The sequence below is a fragment of the Halichoerus grypus genome, chromosome 13 (assembly GCF_964656455.1).
Source record: "Halichoerus grypus chromosome 13, mHalGry1.hap1.1, whole genome shotgun sequence".
Classification (NCBI taxonomy): Eukaryota; Metazoa; Chordata; class Mammalia; order Carnivora; family Phocidae; genus Halichoerus; species Halichoerus grypus.
Window position 1 is genome coordinate 85984785 of NC_135724.1, and position 20953 is coordinate 86005737.

The 20953-nt window shown below is 45.9% G+C and overlaps 1 protein-coding gene across 7 annotated transcripts in view; it reads left to right on the top strand.

Annotated features, from left to right (window-relative positions):
• The window catches only part of HECTD4 (HECT domain E3 ubiquitin protein ligase 4), a 178521-nt gene that overhangs the window by 128258 nt on the left and 29310 nt on the right, over nucleotides 1–20953 (top strand). For all 7 annotated transcript variants that reach the window (XM_078060946.1, XM_078060947.1, XM_078060950.1 and 4 more), the window contains 11 exons: nucleotides 2312–2415; nucleotides 5018–5179; nucleotides 5293–5441; nucleotides 5716–5795; nucleotides 8032–8195; nucleotides 8832–9069; nucleotides 9837–9973; nucleotides 10417–10543; nucleotides 13847–13984; nucleotides 15727–15863; nucleotides 18313–18473. In XM_078060946.1, the coding sequence (XP_077917072.1) occupies nucleotides 2312–2415; nucleotides 5018–5179; nucleotides 5293–5441; nucleotides 5716–5795; nucleotides 8032–8195; nucleotides 8832–9069; nucleotides 9837–9973; nucleotides 10417–10543; nucleotides 13847–13984; nucleotides 15727–15863; nucleotides 18313–18473 (1597 nt within the window). The remainder of the gene's footprint in view (nucleotides 1–2311; nucleotides 2416–5017; nucleotides 5180–5292; nucleotides 5442–5715; nucleotides 5796–8031; nucleotides 8196–8831; nucleotides 9070–9836; nucleotides 9974–10416; nucleotides 10544–13846; nucleotides 13985–15726; nucleotides 15864–18312; nucleotides 18474–20953) is intronic.

Sequence of the window (20953 nt, forward strand, 5' to 3'; positions counted from 1 at the left end):
CTTGCCCATTTTAGTTGGGTGGTCATTTTATTGTTAAATTATAAGAGTTCTGGGTGCCTTTGTGGCTCAGTCAGTTAAACGTCTGCCTTCAGCTCAGGTTGTGATCTCGGGGTTCTGGAATTGAGCTCAGCAGGAAGTCTGTTTCTCCCTCTCCTTCTGCCCCTGCCCCCGCTTGTGCGTGCACATGCTCTCTCTCTCAAATAAATATTTTTTAAAAATTACAAGAGTTGGGCCACCTGGGTGGCTCAGGTCATGATCCCGGAGTCCCAGGATCAAGTCCCACATCTGTCTCCCTGCTCAGTGGGGAGTCTGCTTCTCCCTCTGACCCTTCCCCTTCTCATGCTCGCTCTCAAATAAATAAAACTTTTAAAAAATTATAGGAGTTCTTTTTTTCCCCCTAGGATTTTATTTATTTATTTATTTAGAGAGTGTGCGCTTGTGAGCAGGGGGAGGGGCAAAGGGAGAGGGAGAGAGAGAGAATCTCAAGCAGACTCCGTGCTCAGTGTGGAGCCCAACATGGGGCCCAACCCCATGACCCTGAAATCATGACCTGAGCCAAAACCAAGAGTCAGACGCTTAACTGACTGAGCCACTTAGACACCCCAATTATAAGAGTTCTTTATAATTTTAGCTGTACTAGTCCCTGATCAGGTAGCACATAAATCTTTTCTCCCATTGTGTGGGTTGTGTTTTCACTTCCTCAGTAGTATCCTTTGAAACACAAATGTTTTTCATTTTGGTGAAGTCCAGTTTCTCTTTTTTCTTTTGTTGCTTATACTTTTGGTGTCATATCTAAGAGACCAAGGCCTAATTCAAAGTCATGAAAATTTACACCATTATTTTCTTCTAGGAGTTTTATAGTTTTAGCTGTATGGTTTTTTTCAGGTCTTTGATCCATTTTGAGTTGATTTTTGTGTGTTGATTGAGGCACTCCTAAGACCTCTGACTTTTGACTCCTAGACCATTTCTCATATTGCCAAACCACCTGGAATTCCCTTCATTCTCTGCTTATTGAAACCCCGTCTTTTCTAAGATCTAACTCAAGTCTGTCTTTCTGAAGCCTTTCTGGGTCCTAGAGTGAAGTCCTCACTCCCTCCTCTGTGCCAGCGTTTGTGCTTAGATCATATCGCATACCGCAGCCTTGTACCACGTTCGTTCTTGGACGTGTAAATGCACGTACACATCTCATCTGTCCTCCCAGGATGGGAGCTTCAGCTCATATATCTTTGTATTCTCCAGCATCTTGCACTGTGCCTTGCTTGTAGGAGTTGTTAAGTAGATAGTAGATGTTTTAAAAAACAATTTCAGGGGGCGCCTGGGTGGCTCAGTCGTTAAGCATCTGCCTTCGGCTCAGGTCATGATCCCAGGGTCTTGGGATCAAGCCCCGCATCGGGCTCCCTGCTCCGCGGGAAGCCTGCTTCTCCTTCTCCCACCCGCCCTGCTTGTGTTCCCTCTCTCTCTGTGTCTCTCTCTGTCAAATAAATAAATAAAACCTTAAAAAAAAAAAGAAAAAAATTTCGGGCGCCTGGGTGGCTCAGTTGGTTGGGTGACTGCCTTCGGCTCAGGTCATGATCCTGGAGTCCCGGGATCGAGTCCCGCATCGGGCTCCCTGCTCGGCATGGAGTCTGCTTCTCCCTCTGACCCTCCCCCGTCTCATGCTCTATCTCATTCTCTCTCTCAAATAAATAAAATCTTAAAAAAAAAAAAATTAAAAAAAAAAAACAATTTCAAGGTGTGCCTGGGTGGCTCAGTCAGTTAAGTGGCTGCCTTCAGCTCAGGTCATGATTCCAGGGTCCTGGGATCGAGCCCCACGTCGGGCTCCCTGCTCAACGGAGAGCCTGCTTCTCCCTCTGCCTGCCTCTCTGCCTACTTGTGCACTCTATCACTCTGTCAAATAAATAAAATCTTTTTTAAAAAATCAATTTCAATGGTGAGAATAATAGCTTCCATTTATTGTTTGCCCTGTGCCAGGGACTTAGCTAAAAGTCCCACTTTTGTCACTTCATCTCCTCTTCACGACCTTGTGGGGCACAGGTGCTCTTGTTACTCCCATCTTGGAAGTGAGATGGTAAATATCGAGTAGGGAAGCCAGATTCTGGATCCGGGAAGCCCAACTTCAGAGCTCATGCACTTGACCACGTTGCTATGCTGCTATGTGTAGTAGACAAAGATATCTCAGGCTATTTGCTTTTTTGTAAGAATTTGAATAATCTCTGAAACACATTTTATTGCTTTGACCCTACTCCAGAAGAGTTGGAGCGCTCTCGGGGGTGTGGGACTAACATTCTCGTGTCCGACGTGTTCCCTCCAGGAGAGCGGCTGGCGGTTGTGGAGGGGCAGTGTGAGCGGCTGCGGATGCTCTACCGGGACTGTGCTCGGCCGCCGCCGCCGCCGCTGCAGGCCGACCGGAGACAGGTGAGCCCGTCCGCGGCGCACTGGCACTGCGTTAAAGAACGCCGGGTGGCACCTGAGGGACCTCTAGAGGGAGCATTTGCAGAGCCGTTTGGAGGTGCACGCTCTGTGCTGACGGGCTCTCGTCTCTGAATGTCGGAGCCCATTGATTTGACAGTCTGAATAATGAAAGATCACAGCGGAGGAGCACACTCACTAATTTGTGAATAATTTCTTATGTTATCAATAACCGAAAAAAACTTTGAAAATTTTACATCTATAGTCCGTCTTATAATGATAAGAGTATACATAGAGACTGAGAGGTGATTAAAAGGAAAAGTGGTTGGGGCGCCACTTTTGGGTGGCTCAGTCGTTAAGCGTCTGCCTTCGGCTCAGGTCATGATCCCAGGGTTCTGGGATCGAGCCCCGCGTCGGGCTCCCTGCTCCGCGGGAAGCCTGCTTCTCCCTCTCCCACTCCCCCTGCTTGTGTTCCCTCTCTCGCTGTGTCTCTCTCTGTCAAATACATACATAAAATCTTAAAAAAAAAAAAGAAAAAAGTGGCAAAGTGTTCAGAATTGGTACCTCTGTGAATGTTCTTAGCAGCTTATTTGTAATGGCCAAGAAGTGGAAACAACCTAAATGTTTATCACCTGATGAATGGATGCATAAAATGAATGCATATCCCCATAAAATGGAATGTTATTCAGCCTTAAAAAATGAAGTAGAAAAAAAAAGTGATGAAGTAGTGATCCATGCCACAATACGGATAAACCCTGAAAATACGCTAAGTGAAAGAAGCCAGTCACAAAAGACCATGTATTATGGGGTGTCATCTGTATGAAGTATCCAGAACAGGCAGATCTAGAGACAGAAAGCAGATGGGTGGTTACCAGAGGCTGCAGGGGTGCGGGGAGTGAGGAGTGACTGCTAACAGAGAGAGGCTTAAGGGGGACAAAAACACTCTAAAATTTGATGGTGGTGATGGTTGCACAATGCTGCATATACTAAAAACCGTTGGAATTATACACTTCAAACGGGTGAATTGTAAGAGTGTACAAAAATTGCCATTTTCTTACAGTTTTTCTATAGGTTTGAAACTATTTCAAAATTAAAAATTAAAAATATATAAAAGAAAATGTCACCTGAAATCTCAACATCTCCGTTTTGCGTTGTCAGCATAACAGCGTGATGGATCCCTATACTTTTTCCATGACAACGGAACTCTGCTGTTCATACTGTTTGCAAATACCTTTTTTCCTCCATAGATGATGAATGCCTTTCCATGTCAATCAGTAGAAACTTACTAGTCCAGCGTACACTTGTGCCTCAGTTTCCCCACTCAGGCTTTTCTTGTTGCCCGTCTGCACCATCTCCAGTTTGTACCATAGCAGTGATCTGATGCACATCCTTGGAACTAATCATCACATGCGTCTTTTAGTCCTTTGGATAAAAATGAAATTGATGGGTTAAAAAAAATATGCTTTTATTGACAGAGAAGCATGAACTTTATGATTAGATTTATTAAAAATTATGAAGGTGAAAAAATGAAGCAATTAATTTTAAAAAAGTGTAATATTACTCCTTCTTAGCTTTGAGCTGAATAGTACGTCACAGGAATTTAAATTCTGACCACTGAACTGGGTCTGAAACTTGGTCTGTAATTACACAGCCAGGATGAGGGTGTGAGGGCCTGTGCTACATGTGTGTGAGGAGGAGAGCTGTAGGAATTAAAGCCTCATTTGTCCTCATAGAAGTTAAGTGATGTCCTAAAGGGATATTAAAAACGGCATTATAAGCATAGAGGAATAGAGGTAAATATCAGAATGAACCGTTTTTTTTTTTTTTAAGATTTTATTTATTTATTTGACAGAGAGACACAGCGAGAGAGGGAACACAAGCAGGGGGAGTGGGAGAGGGAGAAGCAGGCCTCCCGTGGAGCAGGGAGCCCGACGTGGGGCTCGATCCCAGGACCCTGGGATCATGACCTGAACCACCCAGGCGCCCCCCCTTTTTTTTTCTAAAGATTTTATTTATTCATTTGTCAGAGAGAGCACAAGCAGGGGAAGCAGCAGAGGGAGAAGGAGAAGCAGGCTCCCTACTTAGCAAAGGAGCCTGATGAGGGACTCGATCCTAGGACCCCAGGATCATGCTCTGAGCCGAAGGCAGATGCTCAGCAGACTGAGCCACCCAGGCATCCCCAGAATGAACCGTTCTAAGAGCTAAAAGAGTGATTGGTTCTAGAGAGCAACACTGGGCATAGAGACTGCCTTTTTTTTTTTTTTTTTTAGATTTTCTCTGTTTGAGAGAAAGCAAGAGACAGAGCATGAGCGGAGGGGCAGAGGCAGAGGGAGAAGCAGGCTCTCCGCTGAGCAGGGAGCCCAATGCGGGGCTCGAGCCCAGGACCCTGGGACCATGACCTGAGCCAAAGGCAGATGCTTAGCCAACTGAGCCACCCAGGCGCCCCTAGACTGCCTTTTTTTAAATATAGTTTCCTTTGTAAAAACAAGGTATATTCTTAAATAAAAGATGTACCTATATTATAATACCACTAGATAAAAATTTTTCTTCTTTGAGAGCGTAAAGGGATTTGTGTTTGAAGTGTTGAATGAGGCACTTTTCCCCATAGCCCAAAGAGATCACTTGGAGCCCCTCGCGAGTGTTCCCGCCTGTCCGAGCCTGCATGTTCTCATCGCATCTTACTTCTGTCACCTTCCTGGCTGACCCCAGCGCTGGGGGCGGTCTGCCCCGGGGCACATTTATCTATGCCACCTCACCACTGCCCGTTCAGGTGAGAAATCACACGGCCTCTTGCCTCTTTCCTTCATCTTTGAGAGAAAAAGCAAGTTCCAAGGGCCCAAGTGGAGCCCTCTGATTGCCTGCCCATTTCTGATGTTTCCTCAGGCCCCATCTTTTTACTGGGAAATTGAAATTGTTTCCTATGGAGATACTGATGACGACACTGGACCAATCGTTTCCTTTGGCTTTGCTACAGAAGCAGAGAAACGAGATGGGGCTTGGACAAATCCAGTGGGCACTTGTCTTTTCCATAAGTAAGTAGCTACTATTGCTGTCACTAAAAAAAAAAAAAAAAAAGTAGTGGGTGTGGATGTTTGTGGGTGTTTTAATACTAAAATAATATAATCTCAATCTCCAAAAATGTATAAAATACCAGTTGGAAATATATTCAAGTTTAGGCAAAGAGAATAGCTCTTAGGTTTCCCTTCTAAGTCCTCTGGTGCTACTGAAGCCCCTGGGCCTGTTCACTATGTGACTGCCTCTGTGTTGGCCAGGCAGCCTTGGCTTTGACTTTGCTTTCTTTCCTAGCAACGGCCGAGCCGTGCACTACAATGGCTCCAGTTTATTACAGTGGAAGAGCGTGCGCTTGGATGTGACTCTCTCTCCTGGTGAGTGCGACGGGAGCTTCTTTTTTAGCCTGTGTATTTCTTTTGTTCCCAGATTTTGTTTAAATAGGTTAAAAGTAAAGAAACTTAGCAACTAGAAATGGGCAGTTTGTCTTTGAGTGAAAGCCAAGTACTTGTCATTGCTGTCTGCTAGTTTACACCAAACCATTCCTTTCGTGAGGCCATTATCACTGAGACCCTCCATTTGGTAAGGTAGGAATCACATTCACTTTTGTTCCTGCATCATTAGAAAAACCTGAGATTTTTGCTTCTCTTTGAAGTTTAGTCTTTTGTCAGCTTTTCATTGATCTAGCAGATAAATAGGTTAAAAAAAAAAAAAAAAGTCTACCACTAGCCCTGAGGCACTCACAAAATGCGTTAGGAGTAGCTAACGTGCTGTAGACTTTGTTCTCAGGAGCCTAAACGTCTGGTCCTGCTTCAGCACATCTGCCCAGAAGTTTCAGTCACATAGACCGTCAATTCAGTTAAAACAATGACAATAAACACCCTTTTCCCTCTTCTTTTTAGCCTCCGTATAAGTGTCTTGCTCTGTATAGATGAATTGGGGTCAGTCCTACCTGCTCCAGCAGAGGAGCAAAATGTAGGCATTGTCCTCTTGCCATTAGAAGCCCCCAGACATGTTGGCTACTTAGTTTCAGACAGTACATCTTAGCATCATTTCTGAGGAAGCTGAAATTGTCCTACATGGTAGATGGTCTGGGCTGCTCAGATGGGGAAGAATAAGTCACTCCATCCATCCATCCATCCAACCTGGCACAGCTGGCTGGGGGTAATTTTGCCATCACTTAACTTAGGGAGCTGCTTGTTTTTTTGTTTTTGGTTTTTTTTTTTTAAAGATTTTTATTTTTATTTATTTGAGAGAGAGAGCATGAGCAGGGGAGAGGCAGAGGGAGAGAGAAAGGGAGAAACAGATTCTCTGCTGAGCAGGGAGCCCGATGTGCGGCTTGATCCCAGGACCCTGCGATCATGACCTGAGCCGAAGGCATATGCTTAACTGACTGAGCCACCCAGGCGCCCCAGGGAGCTGCTTGTTAAACTGCACATTTCGGGGAGTGTAGTGTTTTCAGTTATGGTCAAATTATGATATTTAGAGATAATTTCCTGGCAGTTACTTCTCATTTTCTGGAGCAGAACTTGGACATTTCAGCTGAGTACTTAAGTGTTTTCAGCACAGAGGAGGGTTTGGGGAGCACATGGGAACCATAGGCAGGGTTTTTATTTGTTGCTCTCATTTGTTTGGTCACATTTGCTGTTTGAGAAAGTTCTGTACTGGACCTCAAGCACACATGCTATGTGTCTGGGTCGGAATCAAGAACTCACTTCTTACAGCAGAATCTCAACCTCTGTACCAACACTGCTAGTGTCTACTCCTCAGTAGATACTTGCTGGCCATTTCCTGTGTGCCGGGTACTTTTCTGGGCCCTGGAGATGCCACGGTAAACAGTGGTAAGTCCCCAGCCCTTGGGAAGCCCATCCTAGTGGTATCTGAAGCATTGGAAACTCTGTAATCAAAAGCAGAATCGTAGAACTTCATGCACTTCCTGAAGAGTTCACAGTGAGAGACTAATCACATGGCTCCGTATGTGAGCACTGGGCCTGAAGCAGCCAGCATGTGAGCGCCGATGAGGTGGTCTCTGAGCTCTGTCCTATTCTCTTCCTCATTGGAAAGCAGCTTGGCTTGTCTTAGCTTCCCGAAAAAATGCCTTAAATACATATAAGTAGCAGGCGGGACATAATGTGATTTAACAATGTACCTCTAGCTTACATTATGGGTTGGGTTTTATATTACTAAGACCATTTCTAAATCTTCCACAAACTTACTGAGAAAATACTACCTTTTTACCTTTGTGCCATAAATAATTTTCCATGTGTCAAAAGAGAAAAACTTGTATCTATTTAAAAAAAAAAAAAAAGTACCCAATGTTTTCCCTTTGTCTTGGCCGCCAGGAAAATAAAGGCTAAATTTAATGTGTAATTGTGGTAACTAACTCGGCATTTTCTTCTGAATAGCTTGACTTCTCTTTTTAAAATTATTTCTGTTGTGTTACTTTATATTTACTCAAGTACAGTACGTAACTTCAGAGCTTTTTCAGATGTAACTAGTGGCATAAAGATAGTCAATGATATGTGGCCTCATCACACCGGTTGCAGCTGGGAAGTTTATTTAATAATGAGTGAAAGGGAAATCAAGATGTCTCCTTCCTCTTCTCTGCCGTAGGTGACGTGGCAGGAATTGGCTGGGAGAGAACCGAGGGGACCCCCCCTCCTCCGGGGCAGCCAGCCAAGGGACGGGTATACTTCACATACTGCGGGCAGCGCCTGTCCCCGTATCTCGAAGACGTCTCTGGTGGGATGTGGCCTGTGGTTCACATTCAGAAGAAGGCACGTTATCTTACTGGGAAGGAAAACAAATTCTCCTTAGTAATTTGGGTGTTGCCCAGCCACGCTGGGGAGGGCAATCTACTCGACTGAATCCACCATTCAAATGCTGATCTCATCCAGAGGCCCCCTCCCAGACACCCCATAATAATGTTTAGTCTGGCATCCTGTGGCCAGCCAAACTGACAGTAAAATTAGCCATCACAGTACAATTGCATGGAAGCAAATCTGACCATGTCCCCATTACCTTGAAGAAGCAATGCTTGAGCCAGGTCTGGACTATTAACTGGTCTTAACTTGGCAGAATCTGAGGAGAAAAACGTCCCCAGTGAAGGGAGCAGCTTGTGCGGTGGCATCAGGCAGAAGGGAACAGTGTTGGAAACAGGAAAGGTCGCTGAGTAGCATAGGGTTGGGCGAGTGAGGTGAGGGGGCGGGGGGAGGGGCGGGGGGCTGGCCTGTGCAGATCTCCGTCTCAGCGCCAGGGCACTCAGTTCCACGGGCCCCTCTGCCTCATGTCGCATGCTCTCGCAGAGCTGGGGCCCTTCTTATGGTTTGACGTTGAGTGACATTCACCTTGTAGTGTTAAATAAATAAACAAACCTAACCCCTTTCAAATCCCTTATTTGATTTCCTTCCCAGAACACCAAGACTCGAGCTAACTTCGGCTCCCGCCCATTCGCTTATGCTGAAGGGCAGGCCCACCGCAACGCCGCCGACCTGTGCACCGATCTGGCAGAGGAGATCAGCGCTAACTTTGAGGCCCTGCCCTTCGCCATGGCGTCTGATAGCGACAATGACGCCGGCACCAGTATTGCATCAGACCCGGGCACTCATGGGCCGCCATGCCGCATCGCTGCTGTGGCCACTGCTCAGCAACGTAAGCCGCCGCCTCCCGGGTCCCCATGCTTCCTGGGGATGCGCATGCTGCTGTTCGTAAGCCCATCCAACCTGGGCATGCTCTCATGCCCACTGGTTATGGGGGCATGGGCCTGGTGAAGGAAAATGGGGAGCAGGAGATGGTGACACTGCACTTTCACTGACTAGAAAGTACATTCCCCACATCCAGGAAGCCTGCCATTACTCAGTGCCGGCAGATTGTCGCCACATGGAAATGCAAGCCTGAAAGACTGTCCACTTTTTATAAGACTGTTAGAAACCCCACAATTTTATGTGAAATCCTTTATTTTAAAAATGTTAATTATTTGCTATAAAACTGAGGTCATAAAAAACAAACAACTGAGGTCATCAAAGAATAATAAAACACTAATTGTGGAATCTAGGTGGTGGGTATTTGGTGTGCACTGAAAAAACTTTCCTGGTTATTTGAAAAACTTCATAATCGAATAAAACCAAGCTTTCTGATCTATAGGTGTGTGCAGACTGTAACTGGCCTGGTTTGCAAACTGTTTTAAGACTCTGCTTACTTCTCTCTTCTGATGAAGAACTTTCCAAATTCTTCTCTGAATTGAATGAATTCTATCCATAAAAACGATTTTAGGATTCAGGATAATGAGAAAAAATCCCTCCAAGTGCTAGGAGTCTTTCACATGAAAGAAGAGATTCTGGTTTGTCTAAGGGGGAGAAGTTCGTGATTTTTCTGGCCTGCTCTTGCTTAGAATTCACTGTCACTGTGCTCTGTTACAGAATATGACAGTGACACCTCCTGTCATTATAAAGTAGAACTCAGCTATGAGAATTTCATCACCTCGGGCCCAGACCCCCACCCACCTCCTATCGCAGACGACGAAAGTGATGATGAGGATGATGACGACATCCCCCAGGTACAAGGCCCACAGCACTCGCGCGGCTCCCTGGTGACCAGGACAAGCCACCAGGAATGATTTTGCTTTGAGGGTGCAAGGCCGGAATGGTGACACTTAGAGTTATGTCACTGTATTTGAATAGTAGCTCTGGAACATTCATCTTTGAAACCACATGTCAGTGGCAATACGTGCTGGGCTCTTTGGCCCAGTACCAATCTGGGTGTGGGAGAAATGGAGTACCCTGCTAGTGATTCAGCAGTAAGTCAGGGACCATGTGGAGTGCTTACTTGGCTTCAGAGGGAAAGGAAGGGCTTGCCACAGTCTGGCTGGTGCCTGCCCTGGCATCTGAGGATGTGATTCTGCTACTGGCCTTGGAGTGGGTGAGAGCTGTAGGTCAGGGAAGGGCTGATGCCCGCATGAGGCGCTCCTTCTCTGTTCATGCCTTTGCCTTCTCCTTCCAGGAGGACCACTACGCCCTGCTGGTGAAAGCCTGGGAGACCAAGGTGTTTCCTACTATCCGAAGACGTTTCCGCAATGAGGCAGAGCGAAAGTCGGGCCTGGACCAGATCAAGGGTGCTTTACAACTAGGTCTGGTGCTTTACGCTGTCCTCGGGAGCTACTTCATGACTTGAGCTGTGCTTAGATGAACTCAGATGTAAATCAGGAAAGAGGGGCTCATCTAACATCCGGACAGACCTAACCGTGTCCTCTGCCTGTCCTTTCCTGAGCTCTGTGCTCTTCGGCTTCCACTGTTAGCCTTTTCTTTGCTTATCAACTTAACTCCATGTTTGGGTTGATGGGCTGCTGAAATGGTTCAGTTGGGAAGCTGGATGGCCTGGGGGTTAAATAATTTGGGCTCTCAAGTCACAGCTGTGCTATTTGTCTGTCTGACCTTGGGACAGTTACTTAACCTTTCTGGGCTTTCCTCCCCTTTAAAATGGAATCAGTGATGGTGACCACCTTGTAAGTGCTTTAATACAGGTAAAGCTCCTAGGAATAGTGCCCAGCACAGAGTAAGTGTTCAGTTAATATAGTTCTAGATGTCACCGTGGTAACAATGAGGGTAGGATTTTTCTTCCATGAGCGCAGGTTCTCTAGCAAAGAATAATGCAAAGTTTGACCCCAGATAGTGGACTGTTAGTGATTCTTGAGTGCAGGTAGCTAATTTCAGTTTTGAGGATTTTCCTCATCTTGTGAAACACCTGCTTTTCCCCCCCCAAACATGGTGGCCTCAGGGATGGTGTAGGAAGTTTCATTTTTGTCCTGTATCAGCAGCCTTGCTCCTCTTTGAGGCTTGTTCTGAGAGTAGGACGAAATAAAAAGAAAAGCCCCCACCAGTTGTTGGTTTTTGGCCAATTAATATGCTGAGTCCCAGATCTCCAGTGATTACTTTTCTCCGATGTTGGCACCAGGACTGAATGAGTATGTGTAAATCTATGGTTTGATTTTTACTTATTTTCTTTCAAGCTTTCTATCCCCGAAGCTAAAGCCTACAACAGCGGAATGATCTTGTTTAAACTTAACCTGTGGTGTAGCCTCCTCCTGTGACGTAGTGGGATTGCTTCCTGCTTTTATCAGAGCCTGGGTTCGGCTGCCGACCCAATTCTGGGGCAGACAATTAGTAATTCTTCTCTACTCGAGTTTGGGGCAGAGGGAGCAACATTAGGAAGGCCCTTGGTGGGAGTGCACTCAGGTGGTTGGGCGACCAGCCAAAAGGCCAAGCAGGTGTAGCTGAAGATGAGAGCTCGAGGGAGGGGCAGCAGGACACGAGGCTAGGGGCAGGGACAAGCACTGGGTGCGTGAGGACTTTGGATTTTATTCTCTGCGAGACGGGAAGCCACTGGGAGGTGGTAAGCGAAGGAGCCACATAATTCAATGTAGTAGATCCCAGAGATAAAGAGAATTTGCTCTTCCCCATCTGTTTTCAGTATCTGAGAGGAAATGCCCTTGTGTGCTTTGTCGAAGGGCAGAGCAGACCTTCTCTGGGGTTCGAACGACTCTCACTTAGCGTAATGCCAGAAGCACTGCTGCCCGCCTTGCGCCCATGCAGCATTGGTTTCGGGGTTGGGAGGCCTTCGATCTGGTGGCACCTGTTGAGCCATCCATTCATCCACTAACCCGTCCCTGCAGGCAGCCAGCGCCGCCCAGGCGTCGGGCCCCCAGCCAGGGAAACATCCAGTGGGCCACGGCAGGGGACGTGGTCGGGGCTGCGCGGTAGATCGGGAGGCCAGTGCGTGTGTAGCTAGGCCGGGCCAGTCTCGCGGGGCTTCTCTGACAGCCTGCTGTTTAAGTGGAGATCGGGAGCTGACTTGGTGACAGCTGGCTTCCACTGTGAAACATTAAGTGCTGTTTTCAGGGGGGCTGGTGCCTCTTATCGCTTTGGAGAGAGTAAGAAAGGGGGGAAGAATTTACAGTGTGCAGATGAAAAGCCCTTGTATATGATCATTGGTTGCTGTGTTAACATAGGTTCTGCTTAAATTAGGATTTCTTTTCTTTTACCCTTTGGTGCCTGAGCCATCCTGAGCGTCTGTGGCCAAGGGTGCCTCCTCCTCTGCTCCCAGTTTGGTTAGGGGAAGGAATAGACAGCACGCAGAAAATCTGATCATCCAGAAGTGGCCCTGGACCAGAGCCAGATCGATGACTCAGCCAGAAGTGCCTCCGGCTGCTGATGTGGCCTCTTGCCAAGGCATTCTCTCGGGATCCGTCCGTGTGCTGTGACCAGTCGTATGAACCATATTAATTTAAGCCTAAAGCATTTACCTTTTGAATATAATCTCCTTCAGTGTAGCAGTGGCAGAGGGGAAAAGGAGGCTGGGGGATGGCTCGTGGTCCCCAAAGGGCCATCCCTGTGAGGTGGACCAGCCTCCTGCTGCCCAGTCCCCCAGGAAGGTTACTGAACCCACCCCTGTGCTGAGCATGGTTGAACTGGGCATCCTCCCCGTGTTCCCGGATTCCTGCTGCGTAGACAGCGGAGGATTTGTTCTCCTCTCCCCCATTCCTTTGGAAAATGTTGCAAAGATTATTTTTTCATAATCTTCCAATATCAGGGCCACATTCCTGGTCTGTTCTGACAGTTCTTTCTCTAGGCATCCTTCTCTAATTGCAGTCTCCTCCTCCTCAAGTGCGCTCCGAAAATTGCTGTGCCTTTTCCCTCCAGCAAGGCCAGCAAATAAGAGTGGGAGGTGAGTGTGCGGGCGATTGGCCTGTGCACCTCTGCACCCCCACGTGTGAGAGCTTCGGCAGCGCCGGCAGGTGGAGACGTTGCACCCCGCCACCCTGCGCGCCCCACGGAGCCGTCCCTTCGGGGGCCTTTGTTGACTGCGTTCATTAATTAATAGTGGTTGTTGCTAGTGAACTTAATGGTGTGTTCTCCCTCTGGGAAGGAAGAACACAGCCAATTCCAGTGCTGGGTAGAAGTTGGTGGAGCTCTGTCTCTCTTAAGCAACATGCGTTTGCTGTAAAAATCACGTAGTGCAAAAATGTACAAAGTAAGAAGCAAGCTTTTCCTCACTTCTTACCCTCCGATTGTCCTCTACTTGGTTCTTTTGACTCAACTGAAATAACTGCATAATAGCGCCCCATGATTTTTAACCACTATTGATGAGTACTTTCCTTATTTCCATTTTGGGATCTCCCAGCGGTGCTGCAGGGAGCGCTCTTGGATCTTCACACATGTGTGCTTGTGTTTCTGTGGGAGAAATTTGAGAGGTTCCTACAAGTAGGGTATTGAGTGTTTTAAACTTGCTAGATCCCCGTAATTACCTTCCCCAAAAGGCTATGTACTCCCATGGGCAGTGTTTGAAAGATTCTCTTACCTTCATTCTCCGTGTGAGTCAGATCTGAAGACCGTGTACTCTTCGGAGAGTTACCAGTGCAGTTATTTTTTTTTAGGCATGGTGGACATTGCCCGACAGACGGTTGAATTCCTCTACGAGGAGAACGGCGGCATCCCAAGAGACCTGTATCTTCCCACCATTGAAGACATTAAAGACGAAGCAAACAAGTTCACAATCGATAAAGTTCGAAAAGGTTCTGTTTTCCCTCTTACTTCATCTGTGAAGCTTGCTGTGGAATGAGAGGTTTGGTGTTCACTTGAGTGTGAGCAGAGGATCTGTGAGCTTTCCTGAGGTGACTCCTTTCGCGGAGTGACAGGACCTCTCGCAGCCTCTCTTCTGTGATGCCCTAAAGCCTCCTGCTCGTCTGGCCTCCAGTGGCCTCCCAAGCTCACTGGCACACGCAGAGTGAGACTGCGCACTTGTGCAGAGGGAGAAGTGGGGCATGGGTGGAGGGTTCCAGAGAGGCCTCCCAGCTTAGGTCGGGGCTGCTGAGCTAGAACCATGAATGTATGGTTGCAGGTTGCACTCTGCTTTTTAAAATTTTAATAGAACGTGTTTATTCTTTTGATTAAAGATCTATTGCATTTTTTAAGGAAATGAAAATACAGAAAAGCACAAAAAAGAAAAATGGAAACCACTCATTATCAGACCTTCATAAAAATACGAGAACATCAGGGACAGAGGCAGAAATATATATATTTTTGGGGCGCCTGGGTGGCTCAGTTGGTTAAGCATCTGCCTTCGGCTTAGGTCATGATCCCGGGGTCCTGGGATCGAGCCCTGCAGTGGGCTCCCTGCTCAGCGGGGAGCCTGCTTCTCCCTCTCCCTCAGCCTGCTGCTCCCCCTGCTTGTGCTCTCCCTCTCTCTGTCAAATAAATAAATAAAATCTTTAAAAATATATATATTTTTTTCTTTTTTAGATATAATTTGCATATCATAAAATCCACCCTTTTAAAGGATACAGTTCAGTTTTTAGTAGATTCACAAAGTTGTACAACCACCAAACCATTTCCTCTAATTCCAGAACATTTTCATCCTCCAAAAAGAACTCCTGTATCCCCACCATTCCCCATTTCTCCTTTCCTTGAGCCCCATTAATTTACTTTTTTGTTCCTATAGACTTCCTCTTCTGGACATTTCCTATAAATGGAATCCTACAACCTGGGGTCTTTGAGTCTGGCCTCTTTCATATGGCACAGTCTTCCAAGGTCCATCCATGTTGTAGCATGTGTTAGTACTTGGTTCCTTTTTATGGCAAAATAATATTCCATTGTATGGATAATACCCCATTTTTTAATCCATTCACCAAATGATGGACACTTGGGTTGTTTTTCACTTTAGGCTGTTATGAGTAATGCTGCTGTGAACGTTTGTGTTCAGGTTTTTTGTGTAGATGTGTGTTTCCCTTTCTCTTGGGTAGATATGTAGGAGTGGGATTGCTGGGTCCTGTGATAAGTTGAACTTTTTGAGGAACTGCCAGATGATTTTCCAAAGTGATTGCAGCATTTTACATTCCCACCAGAAATGTATATCGCTTCCCATTTCTCCACATCCCTGCCAACACTTAACTACTGTCTGGTTGGTTAGATTATAGCCATCCTAGTGGGTGTGAAGCGGGGTCTCGTTGTGGCTTGGGCTTGTCTACCTAATGACTGATGACAGGGAACGTCTTTTCATGTGTATCTTCATTTTTCTTTGGAGAAATGTTTATTCAAATCCTTTGTCAATTTTTTAGGTGGCTTATTTGTTTTTTTATTATGAGAGTTCTTAGAACATTTTGTATGATCTTCAAGACTGAGCTTTGTACCTTTTTGGTTACAACTAAACTGAGGTATTGTTAGATGCTGTAGAGCTATTTTAGGCCCTAAAAATATAGGATCCCCAGATGATAATGGTACTTGCTTCTGAAAAAACTTCTCCCTTTGCCCTCCTCAGGTCTCACAGTAGTAACCCGCTCTCCAGACAGCAACAATGTGGCCAGCAGTACTGTGGGGACTGCCCTGCCAAAATTCGCCATCCGGGGGATGCTGAAAACCTTTGGGCTTCATGGAGTTGTCTTAGATGTTGATTCAGTGAGTAAACAGCCTTTTATATACATGGGGACTTTCATGCCCAGACTCCATGTGTCTTAAAAAGTGATCATCCAGGGTGCCTGGGTGGCTCAGTTGGTTAAGTGTCTGCCTTCAGCTCACGATCTCAGGGTCATGGGATCGAGCCCCATGTTGGGCTCCCTGCTCAGTGTGAAGTCTGCTTCTCCCTCTGTCCCTTCCCCTCCCCACTCCACCCCCATGCTCATGCTTGCTCTCTCTCAAATTAAAAAAATTAATATTTTTTAAAAAATGTGCAATCATGCAGATGGATTACTCTTCAGACTAGGGTTGGAGAAAGTGAGCTAAGTGCTCACACCAGATGGCTTGCCTGAGGTTTTTTCGTGGGCCCAGATCAGGGCTGATGATAGATGGTGATAAGCTCTTAATCCTCAGGGCTGTCAGCCCTTCAGACCGCGATGCCCCTGCCAGCATTTTGTCAGCCATGTTCAGACCATCCCTATATTCTTCCTACCCAAGTCCCGGGAACATTCTCCCGTGGTCCTTGGTAAATGGATGATTTGTCTTTGTCATGACTGTTACAGACACAAGTCGAAGAAATAGTTTTATGATTTTGATCACATCATCTTGCTGGTTCTCTCAGCCTGTTTTCCAGTATGTAACACAAGTGTATTAAATCTATGGGGTTCTCAGCAGGGGTGGGGGGTGTGGGCGGGGAAGAAGGAACAAAAGACACATGCGGGCAAAGCCAAAGCTTTCTTTGGTCGCACGCATGTGCTGGTGTTTGAGAAGTTTCCCGTGCAAGAAAAACTGATGAACTAATATCTAGTTCAAGCCTAAGAGTCTCTGATGAGAAAGGATCTATGGCCAAGTAGATAAGCTAGAATCTACCTAGATAGAGATACAGAAACCGGTAATGTTAGGTACCATTAATGCTTTGAAATGGAAAGCTTTATATTTTTACTGACTCCGTGTCACCCAAACTTAATTATGAATCATTAAATTTTTTTAAGATTTATTTATTTGAGAAAGAGAGTGCACACATAAGAGCAGCGGGGAGAGGCAGAGGGAGGAGGGAGAGAATCTCAAGGAAACCACTTGCTGAGCACGGAGCCTGACATGGAGCTCGATCTAATGACCCTGAGATCATGACCTGAGCTGAAACTAAGAGTTGGACATTCAACCAACTGAGCCACCCAGGCACTCCCTGAATCATTAAATTTTTAAGAGAGGCTATTGACTGATGGTTTACTAAGGTGAACGTCCAAGTAGAAAATTCGATTAGTAATACTATCAATCTCCCGTTGCCTTCTGATACAAACTTCTGACCTGGTTATCAGAAAGTATATAACTGACAGTGTTTTTCAGCAGTGGAAATGTGTGCAAGTATAAATTAGAAAAACAGAAATGTTGTTAAAATAATTCTGTTACTATTGGGACGCCTGGGGGGCTCAATCGATTAAGCGTCTGCCTTCGGCTCAGGTCATGGTTCCGGGGTCCTGGGATCGAGCCCACATCAGGCTCCTTCCTCAGCGGGGAGCCTGCTTCTCCCTCTGCTTGCTGCTCTCCCCCTGCTTGTGCTCTCTCTCTCTGGCAAATAAATAAAATCTTTAAAAATAATAATAATAATTCTGTTATTAAGTAGTTTGATTCTTTTATGTTTTAGTGATAATCCCTAAACAAAAATTACGTTTGTATTTGAATCCAAAGCGTATATGCATGAGTTTACTTTTTATTTTCCTGCAATAAAATGGAGCTATTAGATTTCCTGCTTTTCCAAAATTATTATTTTTTTAAAGATTTATTTATTTGAGAGAGCATGAGCGGGGGGTGGGGTGGGAGCAAAGGGGGAGAGAGAGAGAGAGAGAGATAGTCTCCCCACTAAGCACAGAGCCCGACGTGGAGCTCAATCCCTTGACCTTGAGATCATGACCCGAGCCAAAACCAAGAGTTGGACGCCCAAACTGACCAAACCACCCAGGCGCCCCATGCTTTTACAAAATTATCAACATAAAAACAATGAACATAAAACAAAATGCACTGAATTATTACTGAAATATAGCACTGTTGTTCAATTTTTTTTTTTTTTAATTAGAGTTGCGGGGAGGGCCAGAGGGAGAGGGAGAATCTTAAGCAGGCTTCACGCCCATCGCGGAGCCCAACACAGGGCTCATTCCCACAACCCTGAGATCAGGGCCTGAGCCAAAACTAGAGTCGGATGCTTAACCGACTGAGCCACCCAGGTCCCCCTGTCTTTAAATTTCTAATTCATGATTACATAACGGTTAAAATTTGAAAACCAGCATGAAAAAACTAAACACACTATCAATACTAACCAGTTGTCTTTGACCTTTTAAAGACTCAGTGACATGAAACTAACATTATTATATATACATACATATGTATTTTAAAACTTGAAGGGGAAAAGTCAGTGCCCAAAAAGTCAAATAGACCTTTCCTTTAACTGTTGTAGGTGAATGAATTAGTGCAGGTAGAAACGTACCTCCGAAGTGAAGGCGTGCTAGTCCGATACTGGTATCCTATTGATATGCTGGAAAGGCCCCCGGCAGGCTACCGGAGGACGGCCACCAATGGGCTGGTCACGCTCGACAATACCAACCTTCAAATTCACAGGTAAGATTGAGCCCTTCTTTCTAGTGGATCACAGAAATTCACTTATTATGTCTTTATCACATGTACCATTTGTCATTGACAAGCTTTTCCTTCAAAGCTAAGAGTTAGAAGGAAGCTAGTAAAGTAACAGCAAAATTGCAGGAGTTGGGAAGAAATGTCGTGTGGGATCTGGTGTCACCCAGCCTATGCCACAGGCACTCTGCTGTGAGCTGCAGGGAAGAGGGGGGATTGAGGGGTGGCTGGAGATCTGGAAGAGTGTGGAAAGTTGTAAAGAGTAAAGCCAGTCAAGAAGAGATAAGTAAGCCAGTCCAGAAGAGATGTCCAGGCCCAGTGTGGGCAGCCAGCTCATTTCTCCATTAAGCTAACAAGGTGTTCATTCCTGAATGTGTGTTTTGTGCCTAGCACTGGGCGGGGGTCTCTAAGGAAGCACGTTCTGCCCTTGGTGGATTGTCTTTCTCCTCTAATTCAATTGCCGTGGCTTTCCATTTCCCTTGGAGTAGAATTCAAACTAGTAACCTACCTCACGAAACCCCTACCTGAGCCCCAGAGTCTCTGCTTCTCCATGGACTCTCCGTCAGCAGTGCTGGCTTTTCCACGTCTCTCTGACCCGACGCTCGTGTCCTCCGAGGTGTCTCTGCACGTGCTCTTCCCTCGGCCTGGAGCGCTTTGCTCAGAACTTTGCATGGCGGTCTCATTCTTGTCATTCGGATCTCATGTCACCTTTCCAAAGAGGCTTTGCCTCACCATCTAAAGTAAGCGCGAAGCCGCATGTTGTCATAGCACTGCATCTTACTTCCTTTCCAGGACCTGATGATCTTGCCTGTGAGTTTGGTTTAATTTATTAATTGTGTTGTGTCTCCTCCTCCTAGACTGTAAGGTTTCTAAAAGCAGAGACTTTGATTCTTTGCTTCTGATCAGGTTTCTAATCAGGACCCTGGCTCATGTTGCAAGCTCAAAATATCTGTTGAAAAGATATATATGTATGGTTGAATATCAATATGATAGTCTTGAAAGCTTTTAAAGCTTTATTTCATAAGTCAGTTGTATTTTTAGCAAATGTCTCTGATGGATGTAAATGCCCTTTGGCCAGCAACTGAGTGAAAAGGCCAGAAAGTGCTTTGTAAGGTTATCGTCAGGCTGTAGATGTAGGACATTTATTCTCAGGATTATGGTGGTGATCTCAGTATCAGAAGAACTAAGAAATATGCCACACAGGTTTGTTTGATCAATAAAGTGACTGGATTTCTCGTCCCAGGACAGATTTTCCTCAGAGGTGTGCTCTGCCTAACACGCTCACGTGGCTTTGGGAGAGGACCTAGAGTGGTAGACGGCTCAGCAGTAGCTTCAGAGGCACTGAGTCTGCAGGGACAGAGCAGGGACTGCTGGGCAGGCCCAAAATAATCTCACTCCAACTGCAGCCCCTGAGATCTGAGGAGGAAGCGGTGGGGAGTCAGAAAGGGCTTGTGTTCAGACCTCCTCTGTGTTGCTGCCCCGGCCGCTCTGAGCTGTGTCTGTGCAGTTAGCGTATGGACTTCCGTGGAGGGAGGAAACAGGTAGGGAGAGGTGGTTTGTTTTAACGTCCAGCCTGAGAATATTACAGGCTGGTGGAGATGAGAAAGAAACCACCTACATGCAGCATCTTAGCTGTGTTTATCTTCATATCTGTACAAACTCATCAGGGCTTATGTGGCTTCTTTAATTACCGTTATGCCTAAATGTGAGTTGTGATAGATCAGCATTAAATTTAATTCAGATCAGTAGGCAATACAGAATGAGCCCTGATGGCTCCACGTGGATTTGAAACCTAGACTTTTTAGAGACAATAGGGCTGCTTCTAACTTGCCTTTTTAGTTAAATGCTTAATACCAGGAGAATTTTTAATAATGGTGATTAGCTAAAGAAATACAGGGAGCCTCCCCAATGCTTAGTATTAGATTATTTGCCAAGAGATGCAATTCTAAATGAGACCTGCTTAGTCACTAATGAGCTGTTATTCAAGGCGAATGCCAGTTACTTCAGAAATTCATCACACACAAAGGGTTCACAGTGAATTTTTTATAAGAGCTTTAGTGAGCTGTAGTTCACGTGCCGTGTAGCTCACCTATTTAAAGCATACAAGTCAGTGGTGTTTAGTATATTTACAGAGGTGTACAAGCCTCACCACAATCGCTTTTAAAACCTTTTCATCACCCGAAAGAGAACGGCCGTACCCATTCTCTCCTCTCGCTCAACTTTGTTCCGTTTCTATGGATCTCCTTGGTTCTGGACAGTCTATGTGAATGGAATCACGTACTCTGAGTCCCTCTGTGTCTGGCCTTTTCTTGGCACAATGTCTCCAAGGTTGATCCATGTAGCAGGTGTCGGTGCTTCATCCCTTACTGCTGGATAGTATTCCACTGAGTGGATTTACCATTCTTCGCTGGATGGACGTTTGCCTTGTTTCCAGTTTGGGGCCGCTCTGGGTAATGCTCGTGTGAACA